General features: G+C 42.1%; 1 protein-coding gene and 1 pseudogene across 2 annotated transcripts in view; both read right to left on the bottom strand.

The window, feature by feature from the left end:
* Positions 1-6,590: 6,590 nt before the first annotated feature.
* The window catches only part of ELOVL2 (ELOVL fatty acid elongase 2), a 78,167-nt gene continuing 57,617 nt past the window's right edge, over positions 6,591-27,140 (bottom strand). Inside the window, exons 4-8 of the mRNA XM_080654260.1 lie at positions 21,768-21,845; positions 16,996-17,167; positions 13,392-13,516; positions 12,775-12,909; positions 6,591-9,677 (exon numbers count right to left, since the gene is read on the bottom strand). Coding sequence (XP_080510386.1) covers positions 9,552-9,677; positions 12,775-12,909; positions 13,392-13,516; positions 16,996-17,167; positions 21,768-21,845 — 636 coding nt within the window. The 3' untranslated portion in view covers positions 6,591-9,551. The remainder of the gene's footprint in view (positions 9,678-12,774; positions 12,910-13,391; positions 13,517-16,995; positions 17,168-21,767; positions 21,846-27,140) is intronic.
* Positions 19,102-19,908, bottom strand: LOC308242595 (small ribosomal subunit protein eS6-like; annotated as a pseudogene). Its single transcript has one exon. The product of its transcript is annotated as a small ribosomal subunit protein eS6-like (transcript).

Raw genomic sequence — 27,140 nt, 5'->3', positions numbered from 1 at the left:
AGATGCCTTTCATCTCCAAGGAAGCAGAAATAGATGGTCTTCTCGTCTCCTTGCTCCCTCCCTCTTTCAGCCCCACAGGGGCTGAATGAATGCATCTAAAGCCACATTTCTGACCTGACTGGTGTGCCAAGTGGTTAGAGTGTTGACTTGCACAATAAAGGGTCATGGGTTTGATTTCCAGTCAAGGGCAGGTACCTGGGTTGCAGGTTTGATCCCCGGATCCTGTCGGGACACGGGTGGGAGACATACCACTCTGGAAAGTATTTTGGCAAACTATTTTAGTTAAAAACTAAACATGCAACTACAATATGATCCAGAAAATGGAAACTTATTTCCACACAAAACTTTGTGTAAATGTTTAAAAAGCTTTACTTGTAATAATGAAAACTGGAAACAACTAAGATGTCCTTCAGTGGGTAAATGATTAAACAAATTGTGGTATATCCATTCCATGGAACTTGACTCATCAATAAAAAAGAATGAACTATTGATACACACAGCAAAATGATGGACCTCAGAGCATTATACTGAGTGAAATAAAAGGCAATCTCAAAAGACCACATACCGTATGATTCCAAGTATATAACACTGTCAAATAACACTGCAGAGACAGAGAACAGATGAATGGTCACCTGTGTTTAGGAATAGTGGAAGAGACAGGTGTGGGTGTGTATAAGTACCTGACAATTAATTTTTTAAATTTTAATGTTAGTGGCTGACATTAAGTTTTTTGTTGCTAAGGCATCCACTTCAAATTTGGAATAAACACATTGCCAGCTACACAACTAGATGAAGCACTTCCCCAGTCATGAAGTTCCCCTTGTAGAAAGCCCTGGTTGACCTAAATAATTGACCACTTGAGTGGCCCTGTTTTTCCCTTTTGTCCCATTAATTCCTGAAAGAGTGAACCTGAGAAAACCTAGGCACCACACCTTCAACCCAAATTAAGGCAGAACCTCAGGTCCATTCTCTCTCTCTCCCTTCTTTTTTCCCTTCCTCCCCATGACCTCACCATGTGGCCCTGTGTGTGTCTTGTAGCTGCCAGGGCTAGTGAGTAATAAGCCTTGTCTTTTCAGTTTCCTGATGATTGTTGCTGAGCTGTGGTGTCTTATAATCACAACTAGAAGCCCAGTGCATGAAATTTGTGCATGGGGGGGGGTGTTCCCCTCAGCACAGCCTGTACCCTCTCCAATCCGGGACATCCCTCTCACAATCTGGGACCACTGGCTCCTAACTAGTCACCTGCCTGCCTGCCTGATCTCCCCCAACCGTCCCCCCTGCTGGCCTGGTCGCCCCTAACTGCCCCCCCCCACTGGCCTTGTTGCCCCTCACTGTCCCCCCCCCCCCGCCAGCCTGGTCGCCCCTCACTGCCCCCCCTACTGGCCTGGTCGCCCCTCACTGCCCCCCCTGCTAGCCTGGTTGCCCCACGCAGCCTGCTGTTCGGTCGTTACTATGAGGGCGTCATGACCAATTTGCATATTACCCTTTTATTAGTATAGATAATAACCACAGGGCCAGTTCAGCCACAACACTGGCTCTGAGAGGAGAAATGTCTGGGGTTCACACCAGTAGTACAGGCCCCAGAGAGTGCCCCAGGCATTTCCAGCTCACAGCATCACTGTCCATGGGCTGAGACCAACACAGAGCAGTGTGACTATAAAGGGGGTCTTTGTGGTGATGTACCACTTCTGCCTCTCGATTGTAGTAGTGGCCACATGAATTTAAACATGTGATGAAGAGTATACACCGATATTGTACCAATACTAATTTCCTGGTTTTGACATTGTACTGTAGTTGTGTAAGATGTTTAATGTTTGTAACTTCCTATTAAAATCTTAAAAACATACAATTATATTGTATGCAAACTATACTGCAATAAAGTTAATTTTTAAAAGTGATTTGTTAAATGTTTGGCAAAATGCCATATAACAGTCTGAGTTCATGCTTTCGAGCCAGAAAAAAATTCATCAGACCCTTTTATTTTCTTGTTAAATGTCAGAAAAATGTCTTAACCTCTCTGATTATCCATTTTATCATCTGTAAAATAGATATAATACTATCCATATTACAAGTTTGTTGGAGGGGAAATAATTTATATAGAGTACCTGGTTCCAGTAAGCATTCCACAGTTTTTCCTTTTTTCCTTTCCCTTACCCCATTATGAGATTTCTCATATAAAAGAATTCACAAAATATTTAACATGTTCTTGTCAGGTTTCTCTATACTAGTGGTTAGAAATATAGCTATAGCAGACATTTCTCCTCTCAGATTCTCCCAGCCCTTACCCATTAAATTCACCTACCCCAGGAAATTAATTGTGGTTTACCAGGGGTAATGCTAAGAGTTACCACCAGGTGGCAGGCCATCCTCAGTTGAAGGATCAATTTGGTCACAGAAGTAATGAATGGTAACCAACTATATTTTGATTATGAAGTCTTTCTCTGTTTCCTGCTGTGAGGAATTTCTGGAACAGCCCAATTTCTCCAGATCGTCTGCCCCTGAGGTTTTGGATGTGATCCAATAATGTATTCAGTTACATTTGGTTCAAGAGTTTATCAAACATTTATCAAACTCATATGACAGATACTGTGCAAAGGGCTGGGCCAGAGCCATATTCAGTGTTCAGGATGGATGAAACATTTGCTTTTAGGTTGTGTGTGTGTGTGTTTACTGCAAGGTGTTTTCCTATCAAATCCTCTTACATAAATTTATACAAGGTACTACAATACAAGGTATTGCAGAAGAAGAAGGTATTCTTCTTTGGTGCTTAACTTCTATGACCTGGGCAAAGCTAAAATAGGTAGATGATGATAGATAGATAGATAGATAGATAGATAGATAGATAGGTAGGTAGATAGATAGAACCAAGTGGGCAAAAGTGATTCAGTTGGATTTCAGGCCAACTGTTGCACCTTCTCAAGACATCTGGGGTCATAGGGTAACCAACTTGTCTCAGTTTTCCTGGGTCTTTCCCAGTTTTAGTTATAAAGACCCCACATCAGTGAGACCCCTCAGTCCCAGGCACACGGGGAGGGTTGTTCCGCCGACCTAGGGATGGCGTTTCTCTTCCTCCCAGGCTGTGGGCATTTCAGATCGGGAAATGGGGGTGGATTTCAGAATGACCTCTCATGGGCTGTCACTAAGCCTGTCTTGTCACGGGGCCTGCCAGCCAGAGGCCCGAGTCTAGCTGTCAAGCAGACCTAAAGCCGCCTTTTGAATCCTGGGACAGTGCAGCCAAGAAGCAGCGCGGCTGCTCAGCCTGAGGCCTCGAAGAGTCTGTGGAGTGGGCCCAGGATGACCCCATAGATAGGCACCCGGCTCTTAGGACCCCGCTGTGCACAGGGCTTCCCCTCCAAGCAGGCAGAGTGAGGAGAGATGAGTGAGGAGATGTGGCGGGAAAATGGGAGCTTCGGGAAAACAGTGGACACTATGTAGTGCTCTTAGTCCTGAAAGGCAACTCACTGCGACCCCACCAGCTTCCCCCTGTGCCCAGTAGGTGACCTCACCCTGATCCCTTCCTAAAGGCTCCCCGCACAAACTGCAACTCAGAGCAGCGGGGCATGAGCCTCAGCGACAGGGGTGGGAGGTAAACGTAGGGTCTAAGCCAGCCGTGGGCAAACTACGGCCGGCGGACCGGATCCGGCCCGCTCGGCTGTTCTATCCCCGCGGAGCCGAAAGAGTGGAGGGTTCTCTTGCTCTCCCCTCCGCTCCTTCACCAGCAGCAGTGTTAACATGGCAACGTCGGAAACACGGCCACAGCTCCTTCTTCTGAGTGGGCGGATTTATATCCGCCCATCCAGTAGAAGGAACAACCTCTCAATCTTCCAGAGGCTCCTTGTAATGCCCCCGGACATGTCCCCCAACATCACCCTGGGAATGCGTAGACACGTTATCGTGGTGATGTAGGGAGACACGCCCCTGGAGAGCACAGTATCAGAGCATTAGCTAAAAAGGAGACCAACAACACTGTTCCCACTGAAGTTGATGTTTTAAATACCAAAAACCTTTCAACCCAGTCTACATTGCCATCTACATCTACGTCCCGGGCATAATTTGGAAGTTGCACTAAAGAAAATGTTTAATTTACTGTTTACACATTTTTTTTAAAATATATTTTATTGATATTTTACAGAGAGGAAGGGAGAGGGATAGAGAGTTAGAAACATCAATGAGAGAGAAACATCGATCAGCTGCCTCCTGCACACCTCCCACTGGGGATGTGCCCGCAACCCAGGTACATGCCTTTAACCGGAATCAAACCTGGGACCCTTCAGTCCACAGGCTGACGCTCTATCCAGTGAGCCAAACCGGTTTTGGCTACACATTTTGTTCTTTTCTATTTGTTTTAGTTTTATTTTATTATATTTAAGTTTAATTTGAAAGGCTTTTGTACCTTTCCTTTGTTAGGCAATTTTATTTTGCCTTTGCCATCTTCCATATAAGGTATGTTATTGTGCTATGATTCCTCCATTTTTTGAAGTTTCAAATTATAATAATTAGTGTTTACATTCTTCTTGTTAAAATGTTTGAAATGAATAAAACTATTGAAATAAAAGAAAAAAAAAGACCGTACCCTTTTATGTAATGATGTTTACTTTGAATTTATATTAGTTCACACAAACACTCCATCCATGCTTTTGTTCCGGCCCTCCGGTCCAGTTTAAGAACCCATTGTGGCCCTCGAGTCAAAAAGTTTGCCCACCCCTGGTCTAAGCAGTTCGAATATTGTCCTAACCTCAGTCACTGGGGGACAAACATAGGGTCTAAGGCCCCAGAAACTGAGGTTAGGACAATATTCGCACTGCTTGTTTGCCTGGTTTGAAGCACGCACAGTGTTCCCAGGGATGCTACTCAAAGGGAACCATGGTGGGTGGGAAAGAAAGGAAAAATAAAGCGAGGGGGAGCATCCCATGGTCACCTTGTCACCCTCCTGTCTCAGGAACCCCAGCCCCTGACCATGTTGCTGCGGCTCTTCCAGTCGTCGCCCTCATCGCGTTCAGTGCCGCTGTGGATTGGCCACGTCAGGTCTTCGTGATGCCCATCCGACGCCTGAGGGTAGTTAACAAGTGCAGGCAAGTGCCTCCCCGTCATCCTGGCCCAGGACCTTCTGCTGAGCCGCCTTCTGTGGAAGGCTGGCAGTCCCTCCCCACCGCAGAGCAGGCCGGGAGGGGGAGAGGCGCAGGTGTCCCTGAGAGAAGAAAAGAGGACTTGGACCGGGCTTTCAGGCGGCCCTTTCCCACAGGCGCTGGGGAGGCCCGTCACCTAGAGGAAGTAGGACGCCTTGAGCTGGAGAGGAGGGGGAGGCAGGGGTGCAGCCGCTGCCAGTCCTGGGGAAGGCGGCCCAGGTGAGCATGGTGCCTGGTGCCTGGGACTACCCAGGTGCTTGCTGCACCCCCACACAGGTGCCCCTGAACTCTCAGGGCACGGCCCCATTCCCTACTTGAGTTCCACCCTGGAGTTCAAGCCCCTTGCCACTCTGGTCTCCCTCTGCTCCAGCATTTCCTCGGAGAGGCCCGTTTTCCGGCCACCCCACCGGACAGGAACCTCTCTGCGCCCATTCGGGCTCCCTCTGCTGCCACCCTTGTTTGCCTGCACCTGGTGAAAGCAATAACATGAGGCTGGCCCCTGTGGGGGGCCTGGAGGGCCGTCTGCAGCACAGAGTTCACAGCCTTCATTAGTGCCTGCTCCCTTGATGCATCAAGCTCCCTCCCTATCTCCTTTCCCTGCCCGTTTTCAGTAAACCTCCTCTTTTGAATCTGTTTTACTTCTTGATTTCTGTATTGGGCTGTGGGGGCAAGAACCCCTTTGCTGGTGACACAAACAGCCAACAAACACGTATTTCAGAAATACCCTGCCTTAATCTGTTCAGTCTGCTAGACCAAAACACCACAGAGCTGGTGACACACAAACAATGGAACTAAGTTCTCACAGATCTGGAGGCTAGAAGTCCCAGGTCAGGGAGCTAGCATGGCTGGGTGAGGGCCGTCTTCCTTGTTCATCGCCTTCTCTCGGTGTCCTCACATGGTGGAAGGGCTAGAGCTCGCTGGCATTAATAAGGCATTAATTTATAAGGGCGTTAATCCTGTTCATCAGGGTACCATTCTCATGACCTAATCAGCTCTCAAAAGCCCACCTTCTAATATCACAACATTGGGCAATAGGATTTCCACACATGAATGTTAGGGCGACACAAACATTCGGCTCATGGCAACAGGCTGCCTACATGGCAGGAGGAGCCTCTCCTTATTCCAAGGATCACCTCAACTGAGGTTCAGCTCTCAACAGAGCTTAACGGAGCATAAGGGAAGCTCTTGTCTACAGCAGGACCAGCAAACTTCAAAGATGAGCAATAAGGGAGAGGATACAGTCTCCTTAATCACCCTAGTGCTCCTTCCAGGTTATTCTGTAGAGTGGATTGTTTGTTATACCTTTATATCCTCTGCTTTTCTAACTGGTCTTAGATTTTTCTGTGAATGACTAGTTTCTGAAATAGTTTAACTTGATATATGAATACTATATAAAGGCAGTAATGTCACATAAAGAAAAGCTCTTTGCTTACTGAAACGAACGAGAAATTAAATGCCTAAGATGAATTGCTAAAATATTACTTTATTGTTTAAAAAAATCCTGAATAATGGGTCATTTGGAATCCCATGCAGACACACATTTTAACCAGGTAAGAAAAATCACAATATGCTTTACTTTAGTGTAAAAATCAATTTATTATACAACAATCATACAGAATGCTTTTTATCTATCTACAAAGAAAAATGGCTTCTCCTGCCTCCCTGGACACCCCAATCATGATACTATGTTCTTACGATATAAGTACCTTTAAAAGAAAACAACAAAGAGATAATAGTCTTATTTTTCAAATAAGGAAGCCCCCCGAAACATCATGAAATGACATGAAAATATTAGAGAGAACCAGATGGTCTCTTACAAAGTGCTGCTCTGCCCATCGCAGTGTATGCCATTCTGCCTTAAAATAAAAATAAGCAATGCCTTTCCCATGGGAATGGGAGGACTTTACCTCCCAATATGACAAGTAACACAGTATATAATTTTGAAGGATAGAAAATTTATATATTTAATTCCATTAAGTAAATGTTTTATTCTGTTAGTTTAAAAATTGGGTGAATTAGCAGATATGCTTATAAGAAGTGTATTCATTCCTAGAAGAGGAAATTTATTTAGGAAAAACAGTTTTCCATTTTTTTAAACAGATTACAGATTTTTAAAAATAGTTTTGTTTTTAGGAAAATCACATTAAAAGTAAACATTGTGTTTTTTATAGTTGCAACACAATGGCTCAGTTTTCGTGGCTAAGAGTTCATAGCTCTGTATAATTTAACTGGCCCTTGAATGGTTTAAGGCTACAAGTTTAATCAAGCTTTTCTAGGACTAAAAACCAATGGGGAATACGCATCCTGAAACCTACAACTAAACTGAGCTTGAAAGTGTCAACTACCCAAGCTCTCCCTTTGATCTGAGAGGTTCCCGCGCTCTGCTCAGGGAGCGCCTTGGCTGTGTCACTGTGGAACAGTGGCTGCCCCTTGCTCTGCAGATATGAGCACCCAGAACTGCAGCCATGGCAGAATAATAAGCTGAGTAAGTGAATGACCAGTATGTCTGCCTTCTCTTGGAATCTCACCTTTACCTGGAATGTACTTTGAGAACAGATTTTAGCCCACGTCTGAGACCTAAAACAACTTGAGTCCAGTTTCTCAAGGGCTTTCTCCTTAGTCCAACTTGTGCTAGTCAGAGAGGAGCAGTAACCGTCATACTTGAAGTTAGCCCTTGTTTTAAAATGAGTTTCTGGGAAAGAACAATCTTTAACAACACAGTTATAATGTGATGGAAGTGGGATTAAGCACCCTGGAGCAAGTCAGTATTAGAAAACTATTTAGAAAAATAAACCCAAGGCAGGTGGGCATCAGCTAGAGATGTCTGTTCAACAGAAATGGGTCAACAAGTAGAGAAGGGAATGTTACGGTCCAACCCTTTCCCAGGGACTCTAGTCTAAGCTCAGTCCCTGTCCACCATGGGCCGGAATCCCAAGTGGGTAGTTTACATGAAAGAGAAGATAGAAAAGTCAGCACGATGTCAGTGTACAATGTCAGTACAAAAGTTAGTGTTTTTATTTTTTAAATAGGAAAAATAATTTAAAAACTAGAGCTCAGGAAAAAAAAAAAAAAAAGGCCAAAAAGGGCAGCCAGGCACTCCCAGACAGACTGGAGTGCGTTGGGGCAACGGTGACAATGCCTTCCTGGCACTTAAGCATTTGATGTCAATGTTATGACCTAAAACATTTCAAAAAGAAGGTGCAGGGGATAACAGCACTTTACAGGGTATAAATCATCGTCAAGTCTTCAGAAAATATCCCGTTTCCGCTCTTGGTACAATGTGACAGTGAGTACCTGTCCCACACGTGGAGCAGGACGGAACTATTCAGTAATGACTTCTGTGCTTTTGTGCCCGATTCTTGGTCCAGATTGCATGACAGAGCTGGGAAAGGAGGGCTGAGTTTGCCAAATTGGCACTTTTTGGCCTGGCTCTTTACCAGCCCATGGCTCAGTGTTGAAATCTTTCTATCATCCTCCGATTTTTAGTTACCATTTTCAAAAATTTAACCAGCATAAGACTGATAGCAGGTAATGAGTAATATTCACAAACGGGTTCAATGTCTTTCCCCCCCAAAGCTCTGTGAGTTCTGATTTATAAATGTCCCAGTGGTGTATCATTCTAAGGAAAAGGGCAGACTGGATGCGAGTCCTTGTTCAGAAAGCAACAGGCAGCCAGGTTCAGATGCTGCTTTTGAACACTGAGCACTGTGTCTGTCTATATCCTGACCGAGGCAACTTAACATGAGAGGTAGACATGAATAATCAAGGAAACCAAATTAAAACTGAGGAACAAATATTCAAAGCCCCTGAGCTATGAGGATTTGGCAGAGGATTTTTTCTCAAGTTGCATCACCACATCACTATGTTGAAAGTTAGGAGTGGTTGTGAGAATCTGACAGACACAGCTTAAAAGTTTTGTTAGCTTTTCCATTTATAATCCTCTTTTAACATCTTCTGGGGTTGACCCCTAAAGGAACAGAGGGACTAATTCCTTTATGCACTGACAGTTATTGCTTCATGTAGATTAGAACACACCCTGTACCTGGGAGGTAACTAACATTTTCTTTTAAACATTTTCATGAGAACAAATTGTTAACTTTTTATTTGAAGACCTGCTGTGACAGACAGTGCCCTGCTCCCTGGCTGTGTGTGAGGCAACGGGAAGAGCTCCTGTGAGGGGCAGGGGGTGGGGGGGAGAGAAGGGGCACCAGTGGGAGGGCTGCAGAATTCACCTCCATGCTGACAGAAGCACTCAATTAACCGATTAACCTCATAGCAAGATATTAATACATTCTGGATACAAATGATTTATAAACTCAAAAGAAGTTAGTGTATGCTAAAGCATATATAATTTTCAATTCAGTCCTTGCCCAAGAGCAAGCGAATCTGTTAGGCCATTATATATGCTTTGTCTGCTGCTCGATACTACTGTGCCTTCTTGTTCATCACCCCGTTAGTTGCAGTGAAGTAGGCTTTGGAGAAACCATTCTTAACTTCTTTCCCTGCTGGTAACGCTTCCATCTCTTTCTTCATTGGCTTTTTTCGGTATGTCTGTAGGATGTGTACATTTTGAAGAGAAAAAGGAAAAGAAAAAGGATTCTTTAATAAGACGTCTCTAAAGTGGCATATAGTCTAAACCAGTGTATGATTTTCTTGGGTACTGGACATTGTACTAGTAATAAGAATTCTTGATTTAATGTGACAATTTTAAAGCTTCTGGATCTACAGTAGCAGGGACATAAGGTAGTGACAGCTCAGGAGTGCCGAGCGTCCCTGGGCATGGGCAGCCCAGACAGCCTGCCTCGGGACTAGGAGCAGCAAGTGTTGGCGCTGCAGCCGTAAGAAAGGGCCCAGGATCAAATGTGGGGACTATAGTGAAGCTGTGAAAAACAGAGGGCTTATATTCTGCATGAAATGACTTTATGCATTTGTCAAAATCCATAGAATGTAGAACACAAAGAGGGAAATGTAAACCCTGGACTATAGTTAATAATGTATCAATATTGGCTCATCAATTGTAACAAATGCAACACAATACTAAATGTTAATAGGAGGAACTGATGGGGTAGAGGGGGTACGTGGGAATTTCGTACTACCTGCTCAGTTCTGTAAACCTAAAACTACTAAAAATAAGCCTATCAATTATTTTTTAAAAAAGCTTTTGGTTAAAAATAAAAATAGGGTGAAAATAGGACATATGTATGAATTCTAATGAAAGGTTGTTTCTTTCACCTTATGAGCATAGATAGTACTTATGTATTTGGGATTAGCATTTAATTTATTCTGCATTAGTTGCTTACATGGAAAGCATATATATATATATTTAATTGCATATATATATATTTAATTGAGGTATAACTGACATACATTATCTTAGTTTATAGGTGTACATGATTCAATATTTGTACATATTGTGAAATTATCACCCACAATAAGTCTAATTCACATCTATCACCACACAATTTTTTTCTTGTGATGAAAACATATTTTTTTTTGATTCTCACCTGAGGATATTTTTTCCATTGCTTTTTAGAGAAAGTGGAAGGGAGGGATGGAGGGTGAAGAAGAGAGAGGGGGGGGGGGGAAATATCAATGTGAGAGAGACACATCGATTGATTGTCTCTTGCAAGCACCCTGATGAAACTGCAACTGAGGTATGTGCCTGTGACCAGGAATTGAACCCAAGACCTTTTGGTGCGAAGGCCGACACTCTACCAATTGAGCAACACTGGCCAGGGCCTGTGATGAGAGCTTTTAAGATCTACTATCTTAGCAACTTACAAATATGAAACACAGTACTATTAACTATAGTCACCATGCGCTACATTACATCCCCAGGACTTAAGGACATAATTAAAGAAAAATACAATTCAAGTGAAAAGTACTGTTATTTTAAAGTACTAGTACCTGGGACTTTGCTTGATTTGGGTTTTGGCATATCTTTGCTCTTCTGACAAAATATCCAATCTCATCTCATTGTTATCTTTTTTATTTTTTAAAACAATGGTATTAAGGGTTAAGACTAAAACAATATACTCAACTTTAAAAGACTAAGATTCAATTGAATCAAGTAGAGTTAAAGCTCTGAGTGCCATTGGTGATCCCTGCTGGGCTATGTGCTTCTCTTCAAGTTTCAACACCAAAATGACTCCCTTAGCTGTCCTTCAACATTCAGCCCCCTTACCCCACCCGACCCGACCTGACCTGACCTGACCTGACCCCACCCCCCCCACCCCCCCACGCCCATGGCTTTGTTTGGCTCTATCAATGGCTATTTCTTTAGAAATTCTCAAAGGAAACTTTTATCTCTTACAACAGACAAAGCCTAGCCAGTCTACTTTCAGAAACAAAGAGCTGAAAAACTGTCCAAAGTTCAGTTCCCACAGTTGTACTTTTTATAAAACACTACGGGTTGACTTTCAGCTAATGCAAACCAAAAAATCAGAAAGCACTTGTATGTCTGAAGAAGAAGAAAATATAGCTGAATACAATTTCAAAAGTACTGTTTTGAATATAAATGTTCTCATTTTTTTCATGAAGTTTTCTATTTCTCCAGCCCACAGAGGAGAGCAATTTAAACCTAAACCAGCCCAGCCAGTGTGTCTAAGTGGTTGAGTGTGGACCTATAAATCAGGAGGTCACAGTTGGATTCCTGGTCAGAGCACATTCCAGGATAGTGGGCTCAATCCCCAGTAGGGGGCGTGCAGGAGACAGCCAATCAATTATTCTCTCTCATAATTGATGTTTCTATCTCTCCCTTTCCCTTCCTCTCTGAAATAAATAAAAATATATTTTAAAAAATAAACCTACAACCACCTGAGGCCTGTGTGGTTACCACTTTATTAGTTTTTGTATCACAGAGTTGCTTTGAAATTGCATTTTGAAGCTCTCCCCCTTTAAATTGTTAATTAAAAAGAAAATAACACCTGTCCTAGCTGGGTAGCTCAGTTGGATGGAGCGTCATCTGTGCACCAGGTGACAATTCTGTGTAAGGTCGATGGTTCTATTCCTGGTCAGGGCACATACCTAGGTTGCAGGTCTGTCCCAGTTGGGAAGTGTACGAAAGCAACCAAACAATGTCTCTCTTTCATATCAATGCTTCTCTCTCTCTCCCTCTCCCTCCTCTAAAATAACACTCAAGAAAAAGTCTATGTGACCTTTTGCGCACTCATTTGCCTTAAAATAATGTTTTCCAAGGAAACAGTGAGTCTATAACATCACAGTAGCTGACATGAAAACAATTTTTTAATATTAAATTCATTTAGCCCATGTTTTTCTTCATTCACATAAATTTCCTGGATCTGTCTTACTGTACACAGTGTTTAACTTTTTGACTTCAGGCTTTGGTAGCCAAGTGCAAATGTATGATACAAATGCATAATATTTGATGAAACTTTATATATATATAAATGTCTAGCAGAATGCCCACTCAACTGACACTGGATAAGTTATCCTCTGAGGAGGACTTCCTTCGCTGGGAGAAGAGTTAGGGATGCAGGTTTCATTTTTACTTTGTGCATCTCTGTTATTTGAATTTATCAACAAACATGTGCTACTGTAATATTTAATCAGTAAAATTAAACAAATATATAATGGAGAAGCGCACAGTCTCTTACATTTTACCACTGAACGTTTATATTTAACTTACCTGGAAATAAAAATTTAAGAAGAGGATGACTAAGGTAAGCATGTACGAAGACTGGAAGATCAGACACCCAAAGGGGAAGCCACAGGGTTTCACGACAGCACTCATGGTGTGAGTGATGGTGAGCACAAACTGCACCTGGAAGGGCGGGAAGGGCACATGGTGAGGGAAACAGCCAAGCCACAAGGACCACTGCCAAGTTTTGCACATCTAGAGATCAACTACTCTGACTCCTTAAATGGTGTAAGAATAAAACAAAAAAATGCTAAAGCAGCCTACTATCCTATCCAGAAATTTTATTAGTAAGCAACTATAATTGCTCACTTAATTGCTCACTACTTTTCTCATGGAAAAGTAGCAGTTGAAATGATTTAACAACATTAATTTTAAAAGTATTGTCTACATTCCAAAGCAAGGAATAAGCTAGTTACACACACAAAGGATGTTTTAGCATGCAAGGTTTCCTTCGTCATGGGCGTCATTAGAGAAAATGGGCGTCTTTGCCACCTGCGGCAAAGCCTCTGACTTCTAGGAAGGCTGGGGTTGCTGTGACCTTTCCCCAACCCATGGAATATTTAGGAACTTCACCTGGAGAAGAGCTGAAGGGAGGGAGGACATACCAGTTGAGCCTGGGTGAGGTATTTCTTCCACCACAGATACTTGTGCATCGATGGAAACACAGACAGCCCATAGTAGGAATACATAAGAATGTGGATAAAACTGTTCAGAGTGGGTCCAAAGAAACCTATGAAAGTACCACACAGGAATTACTGCTCTTCTAGGAAGTAAGACTGTTCATTCTTTGTCAAGTGAGATCCTTCCTGCTCATCATGGAGATGAATAACAATATGACACTAACAGTTCACACTCATAAAATCCCTGATTACTGTGCCATCACTCCAGGATTCAGCAAGTCACCTACTAGGACTAAACTGCATAGTGCTTAGAGTGCCAACCAAACCGGTAATTCTTGCTGTGCAAAGGTTTTACTGTCCCTTTAACTCATTGCTGTCAGCTAATCGGGGAGAAAAAAAAAAGTTAGCTTAAAGCCAATGACAGAAGATTCTGCTTTAGCTAAATCTTAGATGAGCCATTCTGATTGTAGAAAGAGAGCCTTCAGCCCTGGACAGTTTGGCCCTAGGCCTGAAACATCAGCAGGTTCAATTCCCAGTCAAGGGCACATACCTCAGTTGCAGGCTCCGTCCCTGGCCCTGGTCCGGGGCACTTGTGGGAGGCAAGGGAGGCAACCAATCGATGTGTCTCTCTCACATCAATGCACGTTTCTCTCTCTCTCTCTCTCTCTCTCTCTCTCTCTCTCTCTCTCTCCCCTCTCTCCTTCTCCCTTCCCTCCACTCTCTTAAAAAAAAAATCAATGGAAAAATATCCCCGGTAAGGATAAAAAAGAAAAGAAAGAGAGCCCTCAGGACATGGCTGAAGAGGCTGCTCAAGAATCAAGGGAAATAAGTTGCTCTTCATAATTAAGTAAATAAAATCTACCTGAAAGGACCCCAGGAACCAGGAGATGCTGGGGAAGGGGAGTGAATATGGGGGGAAAGAAGAGCCAGCAGAATGAGGAAAGGCTGGGACTAAGGAGATGGGCCAACTCATGGACTAAAGGACAAAGACTATGTAAAATCCGATTTTAGGATATCTGCCGTGCTAGCTGTGCGGAAGCACACCCCAGCCCCTGCCACAATCTTCACGACATCCTCCTACACCCCCAGCGTGGTGAACGGTGTTTCAGGACACCAAGGGGAAAGGACTGAGTTCTATGTTGGTCAACTAAGGGTCGAAAAGATGTAGCTGTAAGAGGGAAGATGTCAGAGGGATTATTTGTTGGAAACAGGAAACTCACTATTTATTATGAGGCTTAACTCAATCAATATGTGTACAGTGCTTACTAGTGTTCACTTTGGGCTGGGTACTGTTCTGTGAGTTTGGGGTCCAGAGGGCTGGTCTGCGAGCCATCAAGCCTATTAAAAGATACTGTGGTGCTACATGACCCCCTATTAGCTAAGTTCCCTTGGATATGCTACTTTGACTTTGTAAATTTTTATTTTTCTCACCTGGAAAATGGGTATAATAATAATTATCTCTTAAAGGTTGTGGCAGGATTGAGATGTTATAATACTATATAAACTAAAAGGCACTGGTTAATTAATTTAAATTCTCTAGCCTGGTTTCCCAGTCCTGGGTTTGAGATCTGGATAGATAAATGCAAAGCAACGAGTAAGGAACAAGAGGAGTAACACCATGCATCTAGTGCGTCCTTAAGAAACACTGGCTGGAATAACTTGGTAGGGCACTTGAATTTATATAAAAACACAAATATAGTTTCAGAGTACCAGGTAGCACAATATTAGTGATATTTTTTACCCACCTGAGTTTTCATTTTCATCAATTAAAAATTTGTTGCTGCTTATAACTTTTTTTTAAATATTTTATTGATTTTTTACAGAGAGGAAGGGAGAGGGATAGAGAGTTAGAAACATTGATGAGAGAGAAACATCGATCAGCTGCCTCCTGCACACCCCCTACTGGGGATGTACCCGCAACCAAGGTACATGCCCTTGACCGGAATCGAACCTGGGACCTTTCAGTCCACAGACCGACGCCCTATCCACTGAGCCAAACCAGTCAGGGCGCTGCTTATAATTTTTATAATATTCTAGATTGAATGTTGCACATGTAGTATTTTATTCATAGGAATTCTATGTCTTTATACAGTGATTATTTGAGACTCACTTTACATGCTTAGTGATTTGTAATGAAACTGCTGACAATCATAAAAAATACTTAACCTTGATCACTGTCCTTTAGTGTTGATTATAGTCTATATATTGATTACAGTATAAGTCAATTATGGTCTTAATCACTAAACTCAAGAAACCAGATTCTGTCAGGCCAGGAGAGGTGTGACAGCATCTCTTTCTGCCCATGGCACCCCAGCAACTCTCTTCTTCAGACTGTGGTGTGTTTTCATCTTCACAGTCACTGATGTAGCCCAAATATCCTTGGTGTTTTAAAAATTTCATCTCCACAAGATCCTAAATCCTAGCACAAGATAATTTTGACTTAAGTTTTAGCAATTCTGATTTTTCATAGAATATCCTTTAATTCTTGGGTATAAGACAATATCAAATAGAAAGTACTGCCTCTCTCTAGCTCAGGGTTTCTCCAACTTCAGGTCATAACCAATCCATTAGTAAGTCAATGCAGTAAGATTGTCATCAACTTTTTGAAAAAGTGAAATAGAATTTGAAATAAAAGGACAGAGCCAGGCAAAATTTTGTCTCAAGAAATTTTTGTTTCATTCAAAATATCTATATACATCTAATATATATCTATATATATATATATAAAAGCATAAGTGACCTTTAAGACTGAACAACCGGAATGACTGGAACAACCAGTTGACCAGTCACTGTGATGTGCACTGACTACCAGGGGGCAGACGCTCATTGCAGGAGCTGCCCCCTGGTGGTCAGTGCATTCCCAAAGCCAACCTCTCCAGGTCCCTCTCCACAGGCTAGCCAACCTCCCACGGTCCCTCCCCATGGCCAGCCAATCTCCTGTGGTTCCTACCCCTGGCCGGCAGGCCCTGATCAGCTTGGCCACAATCGGCCCAGCCCTGATCAAGACTGGGCGAGACAGCCCCAATCATTCCTGATCGCTGGCCAGGCCTAGGGACCTCACCTGTGCATGAATTCGCACACTGGGCTGCTAGTATAGATATGAATGAATGGGTGTGATGTGAAACACATTATTGTAGTTCTTAGTAAACAAAACAAGCCAATACTCTGGTGGGTCAGCAACGTGGCTTTCATTTTTTCAGAATGGAAAAACAAGCCCTAAAAGTTGAAATGACTCAATCTATACCACGGCCAAGTGGTGACTGTGAAAGGTGCCACATTTACTAGTGTTTCTTCAGCCCAGGTATTGGAGTAAAACTGCTCCAGCCAGGATATGTGCTTCTGGCTCTTGGACATTTGGTGCACGAAAAAGAAAATATTTTTAAAATTTAAGCTAACACTCAGACTTTGCCAGTATCAGAGACCAGAAACGAAGGGCCACTGGCAAACATGTGCATCCCTGTGTGACAAAGTGGGCTATGCCACGGCCCCTCGTCCCTCTCTCCTGCACGCAATGCTCAACACAAGAGACACACTAGAGGCCTTGCAAGATCCATTACATAGAAGTGAAAAAGTTAACAAAATCACTTACTTTGCCCACAAGGTATCCAGTTCAAAACACACCACCAGATGTTAAACATAGAGGCATGATGATATACATGAAGAAAAGTAATTTGACTGTTTTTTTTCCGCAAAACAAAGAAAATCGTGTCCAGGAACTCTATTAATTTGGAGAAATAGTACCACCACAACACCTTGGCTACCTGTAAAAAATGGGAAAAATAAAAGGTGAGCAATGAAAACGCGCCCCGAGCTGCCCTCCCGCTTAGTATTCTGTGTCCTGCACCCCACTGCATGCATTTCTGTCAGACTACCGAAAGCGTGTCAGCCTGGCGTCTCTGCCTCCATTTTTCCTTATTCCCATCATTCCAACCTACTCTAGTATCATCTTTCCAAAATACGTGTCTGATCAAGCTACTCCTCTGCACCTACAGAACCAGTGCATACTCCTCTTAAAACCACCCTTCTCTGGAGCTCTACCTCTCTCCTTTCTCAGGCTGAACCAACTGCTTCTTCATTTATATTCCCAAATTATTTTATGCCTCTTTTAATAACCACATAAAGTGTAGTCAGTGTTATGAATCTATCTTTCCCAAAAGAATGCAAATCACGTGAAGACAGAGACCTCTTTGCTCTGGGCCTCACACTCAACAGATCACTACTGTTTGTTATGCTGGATTTCACTTACCTATTCCTCTAACGTACATGTGTGTCTCCTAAAATTATATTACCCAGGAGCAGTCTATGACTTCTCCTCCCATGCCTCTTCCTTAAAATAAAAGATTCAAAATCAAGATGCTTTTCTTCCTCACTGGCAGTAGGTAGTGAGCACCACTTCCCTTCCCTCCGAGCCCCTCAGTGCTCACATGTCAACATAAGAGGAAACACTATATAACAGGAACTTTGAAATTAGGATACATGCTGTCTATTTTCAAGAAGATAAGATGTGGTGGCTTCTTAATGTTTGAGGTAACAATAAGTCTTCAAAATATTAATCCCAAAAAATTAAACCATAAATATATACAATACATACATGCAACAATGACATTTGGAGGACTGTAAGGTATCCCAAAGTGTAGTGGTCTATGATGAGATATCAGAAATAAAATGGGTGTGGAGATATCGATTTATCTTCCTTTTTTGCTTTGAAGATGCTTTAAAAATGTATGTATTTTAATTAAAAGGATTTCCACCACCTCCCTTATTAATAACCCATGTTTTTTTATTATGGAAATGTTTAAACATTCACAAGTGCAAGGAGAACAAGTATAACAAAATTTGTGGCATCTATCATTGAGTTTCAAAAATTTTCAATATGATTTCAAATTTGTTGAATCAATTCTACTTCCCACCACTTTTTTGGAGGGGGGGCGCTGAGTGTAGCATATGAGAAAATCCAAAGTATTATTTTATCTATAAAAACTACTAATAGTGAGGTTTTTTTTTAAACAAAACCACAGTGACATGATCTAATAAAATTAGTATTTCCTTAGTATCTTCTAATAGCCTTGTCCATGTTCAAATCTATCTCAAAAATGTCTCTTTATAAATAACTAGAGGCCCAGCACATGAAATTCGTTTGCAGGTACAGTCCCTAGGCCTGGCCTGCAATCAGGGCCATCATCCCCAGCTGCCCACAGCTGGCCCTGCCCCCCACCGCCACCCACCCTGGTTCCTCATTCACCATTGGGCGATCAGAGCCTGACAGCCAGGGGAGGGGACCAAGAGGTGGTCAGCGCGCCTCATAGTGACTGGTCGAGCGGTTGTTCTGGTCATTCTGCTGTTAGGGTCAATTTGCATATTACCCTTTTATTATACAGGATTTGTTTAAATTAGGGTCCAAACAAGGTCCAGCCTGCATTTGTTTGCCATGGGTTCTTAAGTCTCTTCTAATCAATAACTCTCCCTTTCCTTGCTCCCCCCTTTTCTTTCATGTCTTTTATTCTTAAAAAAGTTAGATTAGCTGTTGTAGAGAATTCTAATATTATTATGGATTTGGATGACTGTTTTTTGCTGGTGTTATTTGTTTTTCCATCCCCCACATTTTCTGTAACTAGCACTTAGAGGTTTGATTGGACTCAGGTTTAAGCTGGGGGCAAGATTACTTCATAGGTGGTTCTGTGAACTCCCTATCACATCAAGAGGGACACAATTTCCTTCTCTCTCTCTTTTTTAAAAGTTTGTTCTTATTTATTACTCTTAGAGAATCCCATTTTTGACTGGACTCTGCCTTAGAGGTAGAAGCTCTCAGAGAAGGCAGCCCATGTCTCTTGGCAATCTGTTCCTGGAGTTTTTCTTTGGCCTCCTTCACTCCCTTGGCCAGAAGTTTAGCGTACTCTGCAGCCTCTTACTTATTTTTCTTAGTACATTGTTTCTTCAGAGCCAATGTTTATGTTGAAGGGCACATGGAGTAACAGGACACTGAATCTTGGGTGCTTTGGTCTGAGATTTCTAACCTTCTTTCTCACAACATATTGGCGGACATCATCTTCCTCAGAGAGACTGAAAAGTCTGCAGATTCTGCTAGCTCTTTTGGGCCTCAGGAGATGAGGCACAGTAGTATCAGAACGACCAGAATAAATCTTTCTCCAGGAATCTCTCTCTTGGTCATGTTTTACGATGACCAAGTTGAGAACTCAGATTGGCATCCATAAGGCAACCCCAAACAGATCAGCGCTCTCTCTCTCTCTCTCTCCAGTTCTTGGTTTATAACAGGAATGCCCCTTACTCAGTAGCCAGCAAACATGGCCAACAGACACCTGCTTCATGGGGAAACCTTGTTTTTTCATTCCCACCACTAATTCAAACCACATAGCCCTTCCATTCTTCATCCAGAGTGTCAGCAGCAACTTCTGTGGCCATACGCTTCTTTCTGAGTTTGTGTTCATCGTCCACTTCAATGAGTCTCTGGCAGCCAGATGCTGGGAAAGATGTTCAGCTTCATCCTGAAGTAGCCGACCGCCTCTGAAGTGTACGAAAAAGAGGTACTCCTGTACAGTGAGTTCAGGTGCTAACAGCATAATCCAATCCTTGTGAAGTTTCCATTCAACTTTCACCCAACAGTTTTATCATTTCCTCATCCCTGCTGTCTAGATCCATGACTTCAGGAGGTGTTCCAAACTGATGATTTCAGTTCTCGTGTTCCTCATGCCTTTGCTCTTCTTATAGGAAGAACTCTTCCTCTTTGGTGATGCACACATGAAAGGCAAGAAAACGTTTGATTCTTTCCCTTTAATTTTTTTTTTCTACAATGAGTTGGTGTTTTGCAACCTTCAAAAAACAATGAGGGTTTTTTAGTATTATTTTAAGCTCGTGGTTTCTAAAATAAATTTAATATGTTTCAATCCACTGCAGTCAGTGTTCCTTTGGATACTCACACTGCCCACATTCAGCAGTGGGAGTCCTGTCCAGGAGGCGCCTGGATCTTTTGTGACTAGCAGCCTTGGCCATTCCCTGGCTCTCCGCCATGAGAGCTCCTGGATTCCCCCCATACACATTTCCCACCCAAACCAAAAGCTGTCCAATTCGCTAAGAACCTACCCTTCTGGTGGAAAAGTATAGTACTTAGAGAACACAATCAGAGGATTCTCTGCTCATTGTACTGCACAGACTAACTAGGCCTTTCCTACAGAAAGCTAAAAACATGTTTGTTTTTAAATATATTTTATTGATTTTTCACAGAGAGAAAGAGAGAGGGATAGAAAGTCAGAAACATCGATGAGAGAGAGACATCAATCAGCTGCCTCCTGCACGCCCCCTACTGGGGATGTGCCCGCAACCCAGGTACATGCCCCTGACCGGAATCGAACCCGGGACCCCTCAGTCCGCAGGCCGACGCTCTATCCACTGAGCCAAACTGGTCAGGGCAACATGTTTGTTTTATAAAGAATCAAGTTAGTTCTGATAGTTCCAATTTGATTACGGTGTTTCATTTAAATTTTTTACTGATCTCTCCTTTCTTTTATGTTTAAATATTAGTTGTAATGATATTAACATTACTGTATAATTACTTTATCCTACACTGTACCTATAACAGTCTCAAAAAAGCAATACCAATATTTTTATTAATAGCAATAAAAAATTACTGAATACTGATAAGATATATCTCACTAATGATGCCCCATCAAAACACTGGATTTTAATGTTACTTGAAATAATTCTTCTTTGGCTGATTATGTCACCAACTTAATATATGGTATATTCATTTATTTTATTTTATTTTATTTCCAAGTTTCTTTTGGGAAGCTTCCCTGCTTTTTTTTTCCAGATTTAATTTTGTTTCATAATTATGTAAAACACTTAATGGTTCCAAAGTCAAATGTAATACAGTGCACATTAAGAGAAGTCCAGCTTCTATCCTAGCCCCTCTTCACTGTTCCCTGCCCCAAAGGAAACCACTTCGTTCGCTTTTGGTTTATTCTACCATTGTTTTCTTTAAGAAACATGAACAATACACACAGGTATTCATATCATTTCTCGCACAAAAATTACTACGCTGTAAACAAGGGCTACATAGGCTGCTTCTCGTCACGTAGCCACACCCTGGAGGAGGTTCTGTAACAGTGCAGAGACCCACTCACTCCACACTGGAAGAGGTCCATTACGCGGGCATAGCACAATGTGTTCAGTCTGTCTCCCACGGTTGGCCATTTGAAAAGCATTTTTGCTACCAAACATTTCTATTAGAACAGGAGTTCCTTTCTCATCTACCCCAGCCCCCATCCTCATAGCTATGAGGAGGGAGCCTTCTGTTCTTTTCAGCAAGAAAAGGTTATAGGTGCCGAGTTGCTCTTCATGACTCACCCGGACATCGGCTTCCCCTGCACTGGCGAGATCCTGACACTGCAGGTTGTAGCCTCCTTCCCAACTGGAGAGAATAAGCTGCCAAAGAAACAAGAAATGCAAGGAATTAACACAGGAATCTGGATGAAAACAATTTCCCATTCATGTTCCTAGTTGGCATCTACTTAGGTTTGAGTAAAACTTCCCAGAACTTGACTTTGCTTTAGATCCTGTTGTTAAACACGTATTGTCAAAGGGTTTAATTCTTGCTGTGAACTGATACCAAAGGTTACAGTCCTTACAGAAGTTAATGTAATTTACTTCTAACATTTTTTTCTTTTTAAATTAAATCTAAAAAGAAACAGAATTTAGCTATCATTTGAGTAACAAAATATTTTGTGTAAAGAATTACCTGGTCATATATTTCCACAAATGAAATGTAGAATTAAATGTAAATAAATGTGAGGAAACTACACCATAATTTTAATAATACTCTATATTGGCTTTTACATAAATATTTATCTTAATTGATCATCTCAATAATTTTATGAAGTACGCATTTAGTATCATTTTACAGTTATGAAAACCAGGTCTCAGAAGGGTTCTTATGCCACTTCTTCATTAATCAATGCTACGTGATAATCAAGCATTTGTGTGACTATAATTGATTAATGTCTATATTCCCCTAGCTGAAAATAAAAAAGCTCCATGAAATCTATGCTTTTTTCATTTATTTTTGTATCTATAGTTGCTTGTTCAATGCCTACCACATAAAAAATACTCAGTAAATACGTAAGTAAATGATTTCTTCAAAAATTACATAACTAGAAAATAGATCAATGGTCGGAATTCAGGCCTTATAATTCCTTATCTAGTGTTCTTTCCACAAAAAAGGTTTTTTTTATTCTTTGTGGAAAATTCTCCAAAAGACGTTTTCTCCCTTCTTTCCACTATTACCGAAGTTAAAATTCTAAAATATAAGGCATTTGGCTTTGATTTACATAAGGTATTATATACAAAAGCCTTCTCTCTGCTGCTTATCAGAACTGTGTAAAGGCAAAGAACTGTCAAACTATATACACAGAGCAGGAGGGACAGGATGTTAATGAACTGAACATTAAAAAGAGATGAGCACTGAAAACATCTATATATATAAAAGCCTAAGTGACCGTCCGATCGTTTGACCATCTGACTGGTAGCTATGACGCACAATGACCACCAGGGGCAGACGCTCAACGCAGGAGCTGCCAAGCTGTGGTGACTTGGCAGCAGTGGTTCTTGGGTGACACACCTGGAACCAGAGGGGAGGGAGCCCAATTCCAGGGTGCGTCACTTGAGAACTACCCTCTCGCAATCCGGGACCCCTGGGGGATGTCAGAGAACTGGTTTCAGCCCAATCCCCGCAGGCCAACCTGAGGGACCCCACCAGTGCACGAATCTGTGCACCGGCCCTCTAGTTCATATTTTAGAATCCTTGGTTTTTACTCTACTATCCCGACATACCTCTTTCCCTCCAACCAAAGCACTTTTCAGTTAATATCATGATAATTACAGATTACCAGGATAAATAGATCCAGTGAAAGGAAAAAGATTGAATTTTCCTGATGGGATCTATTTATTACAAATCACCCTCCACAGTCCCTAGAGTCTTATGCACTTGGTACTCAAGTGGGAACCAGTGACAGGTTACAGGGGAATCTAGGGATACCTAAAAGTATAGGTGAATTTTTGTGTATTAGTGCATTTTTCAAGTAGGAAAGCTGTTTAACACTGTGCAGAAAGGTTAATTAATATCCTCTACAGGCTACAGTTCTGTAGAAAGGGGCTCTAGTCTCTTCACTGTACCCTAACAATATAGCAGTGGAGAGGACAGACCATATTCTGTACCCCATGACATTTCCTGCTTCAATTAGATTTATCCAGGCCACCCCTATCCCTGTGCCACCTCTGTAGAACTACCTGACAATTTAAGAGCTAACAGCAGAATTAAGCAGCCAAGCTACAGGAGGCTTTATCTGCCTCACCCTGAAGCATTCCTAACCCCCTAGCTGGGTTGGTGTGCAGGAGCCATCCAACCTAGGAGATGAAGAAAACCAGGCTGTCAAACAGGCTTAGCCTTCAGGAGGCGAGGGCTACTCCAAAGTACGGCTAGAATCCACTGGCTTCTCTCCATCACCACCACCTTAATCCAAGCCACTAGCATCTATTGACTGTTGTACTGCAATGGCATCTGAACTGGACTCTGCTTCTATTCTTGCCCCACAACTCACTCTCATGTTCATTTTCCACGTAGCAACCAGAATAATCTATTTTAAAAGGGAGATCATATTGTTCCCCTCAGTAAAATCCTCCAGTGGCTTTCCATTATACTTAAAATAAAAATCAAATGCCTTACATGGCCCTATTTGATCTGCCACATCCCACCTCATCTTGAATCAATCTCTCCTGTCTCCTGTGTCCTTGCTACATTGTTTATTTGTATGGTCCTTGAACACCAAGCTTGTCAAGGCCTTAAGAACTTGACACTTGCTGTTCCTCCTGAATGAACATACTTCCCCAGATCTTTAGAAGCCTGGCTTACTTTCATCAGTCAGTCTCAGCTCAAATATCACCTCCTCCCAGAGGCATTCCTGCTCACCACCAGCCATCACCCTTCAATGCACTAGGGCAGTGATTGTCAACTTTTGTTATCTCATGGCACACATAAACTAATTACTAAAATTCTGCAACACTTCAAAAAATAGATATTTTTTGCTGATCTGACCAAAAAATAGGTATAATTTTGAATCATTCACACCAGATGGCTATTGTGTTGGCTGTTATAATTTTTTATTTGATAATCTAAGGGAAAAGAGGTCAGTGCCCTGACTAAATGGTCAAGTACTGCAGTTTTTAAAAATATATTTTTATTGATATCAGAAAGGAAGGGAAAGAGAGATAGAAACATCAATGATGAGAATCATTGATTGGCTGCCTCCTGCACACCCCTCACTGGAGACCAAGCATGCAACCCATCATGTGCCCTTGCCCGGAATCGAACCCGGGAACCCTTTGATCCACAGGCCAACACTCTATCCACTGAGCCAAGCCAGCTAGGGTGGTACTGCATGTTTTAAAAATTCTTTTAGCACACCAGTTGAAAATCGCTGCAATAGGCAAAGGCTCTATTCTAGAATCTAGAATAGAATCTGACACAGGGAAGGAACTCAATAAATATTTGTTGGAAGAATTAATAATTTTAGCAATAATTTCCTGGACTAAGCAAACATCTGGTGTGGGCATAACAAGACAGCAAGGTTAATGCAACTTATCATTTGACTGGTATCTATTAAATGTATCCCAAACTTATCAAAGAAAAGACCTTATGCCTACCCTGAAAGAGGTTACAATCAGAGGAGATAAGGAGGCAGCAACTGATAGTAGTGATTTTGAACCAAGAGATACAAAAGTGTGAGAAGAGAAAATGGATAAAATTCGTAGCAGGAAACTAGCTCCGTGCAGTTCTCCCTATGAAACCATTTACTTGGTTGTTCTTCTTTCTGTTGATGGTGACTGATATTCACTTTAAAATGTACAAAGCCCTTTCACACTTACTGACTCCTGCTGTACTCATCTGCGAGCATGCGTGCAGAACCCGCCACTCCGTCTCTATCCCCCGGCTAGTACACTTTGCACCACGTGCTCACTGAACAGAACTGATAACCCTAACATCTCACTCATGAGCGCTCTTGGACAAGTACCACATCTCCACGTCAGAGATAAATTGCCTAAAGTCCAGAAGGCCTGAGTGCCTCCTCTAAATGACAGAGGAAGTGACAGATGACATGAATTTGGATCTCCTCACTTCACCACAGGAGCTCCGGCAGGTGTTGGAGCTGCCTTTCTGATACAGCTGCTCCCTGTGACAACAATCCAATGAAGAGTATGTTCCCCTTGGTTATACAGGGATAAATTACTACCTCACAAGCTCATCCGTGAACTAAAATTCACCTAGCAGAGAACCTAAAACAAAACTTCCCCTTTCAGGGTCAGGTAAATCAGTAAGCACCTATGTGTATAATTTTAGACCTGTCAGCATGGCTTTCCTCACCCCAAACCCCACCCATCTCCTGCTCTCCGACTGACATCCCTAACTCCATTATTAGAGTTTTGTAGGGAGCGGCTATAGGGTTAAGCCTTGGACTGACCTGTTGGCAAAGCCACAAACAAGTCCCAGCTTAGAGGGCACAGCCCTCTTAGCATAATTAAGCTTGATCTTGTGATGCTCCCTAGATCTTTCCTGGGTAGCTAATGGCTATGGGAGGTGCAGCAAGTGCTGCCAAAACAAGTGAAACTTACAAGAAATTACCTTATTTACCTCTGACTATAAAATAAAGGCTCAGCTTGCGGTCTGGATCTTTTCTGTGGTTTCAGCCAGGCACAGAAGATCCACCTAGAGTCTAGACCCAGCTTATTCTCTTTGTCTGTCTTTTCTTTGTCCTTTGTCGCCCCCCCCCCCCCCCCCCTCAGGCTTGCTGAACCCTTGGCTGTGCTGGCACAGCACAGAGTTTTATTGCAGTCATTTTAGGTAACCGTTGTTTACCATTATTAGAATGGTGAATTTCAGACTAATGTACATATTAAACTCCATAGGTGAGACAACCTGTTTCTTTAGCAAGGATTTATTATTATTATTATTTAGTTCAAGGATACAAGGAAGGCAGCTATACTTGTGCCATAAACAGCCATTTATAATTTATATGAATGATTTTATCCTAACTTCCTTAAAAAATATTTTATGTTTAACCTCTGTCTCTCCTACTCTCTCTTCCCCACCCCCTCCCTCTGTTTGTCAGGCCTTAGGTTGTATAGGCAGGGCAATTAGGGTTGTTTTTTGTTTTTGTTTTTTTTTTGTAAAATACCTGGGTTTGGCACTTCACAAAGGCATGGGGAGCACATGCTGTAATGAGGGCAGCTAGAGTGAGCTGAGATGCCCACTCAGGCCTCCAGAAGTCAGTTCTGAGAAACAGCTATCCCAGGGTCAGCAGCCTAAAGATGTAGGAAGTATCCTTTAGGGGACAATATAGTTGTATTTCAGTCAAACTAACTGCATTTGGTATTTAATTTTAAAAATGCTCTGTTACTCAATAGCTGTCTATTCTCAGGCAAATCATGTACCTTTTCTAAGCCACAGTATCATAATCCATAAAAGGAGAAAATTATTACATATGATCTTTAAACACCCGTTCAGATCTAAATTGTGAGTTTAAATTACAATGAAAGACTAAGGACTAGAGAAACAGGCCTAAATTTGGATAAGAAAAGTTCAAGTCAGAAACAAGACTTAGGGGCTTTTGGTAGGAGCACTATCAGGTGCTGAACAAGTACCTGGGACCTGAAAGAGCAGACCGAGCA

This window comes from Plecotus auritus (assembly GCF_963455305.1).
Source record: "Plecotus auritus genome assembly, chromosome: 2".
Lineage (NCBI taxonomy): Eukaryota > Metazoa > Chordata > Mammalia > Chiroptera > Vespertilionidae > Plecotus > Plecotus auritus.
Note: the sequence above shows the minus strand (reverse complement) of the source record. Positions and strands in the feature narration are given on the sequence as shown.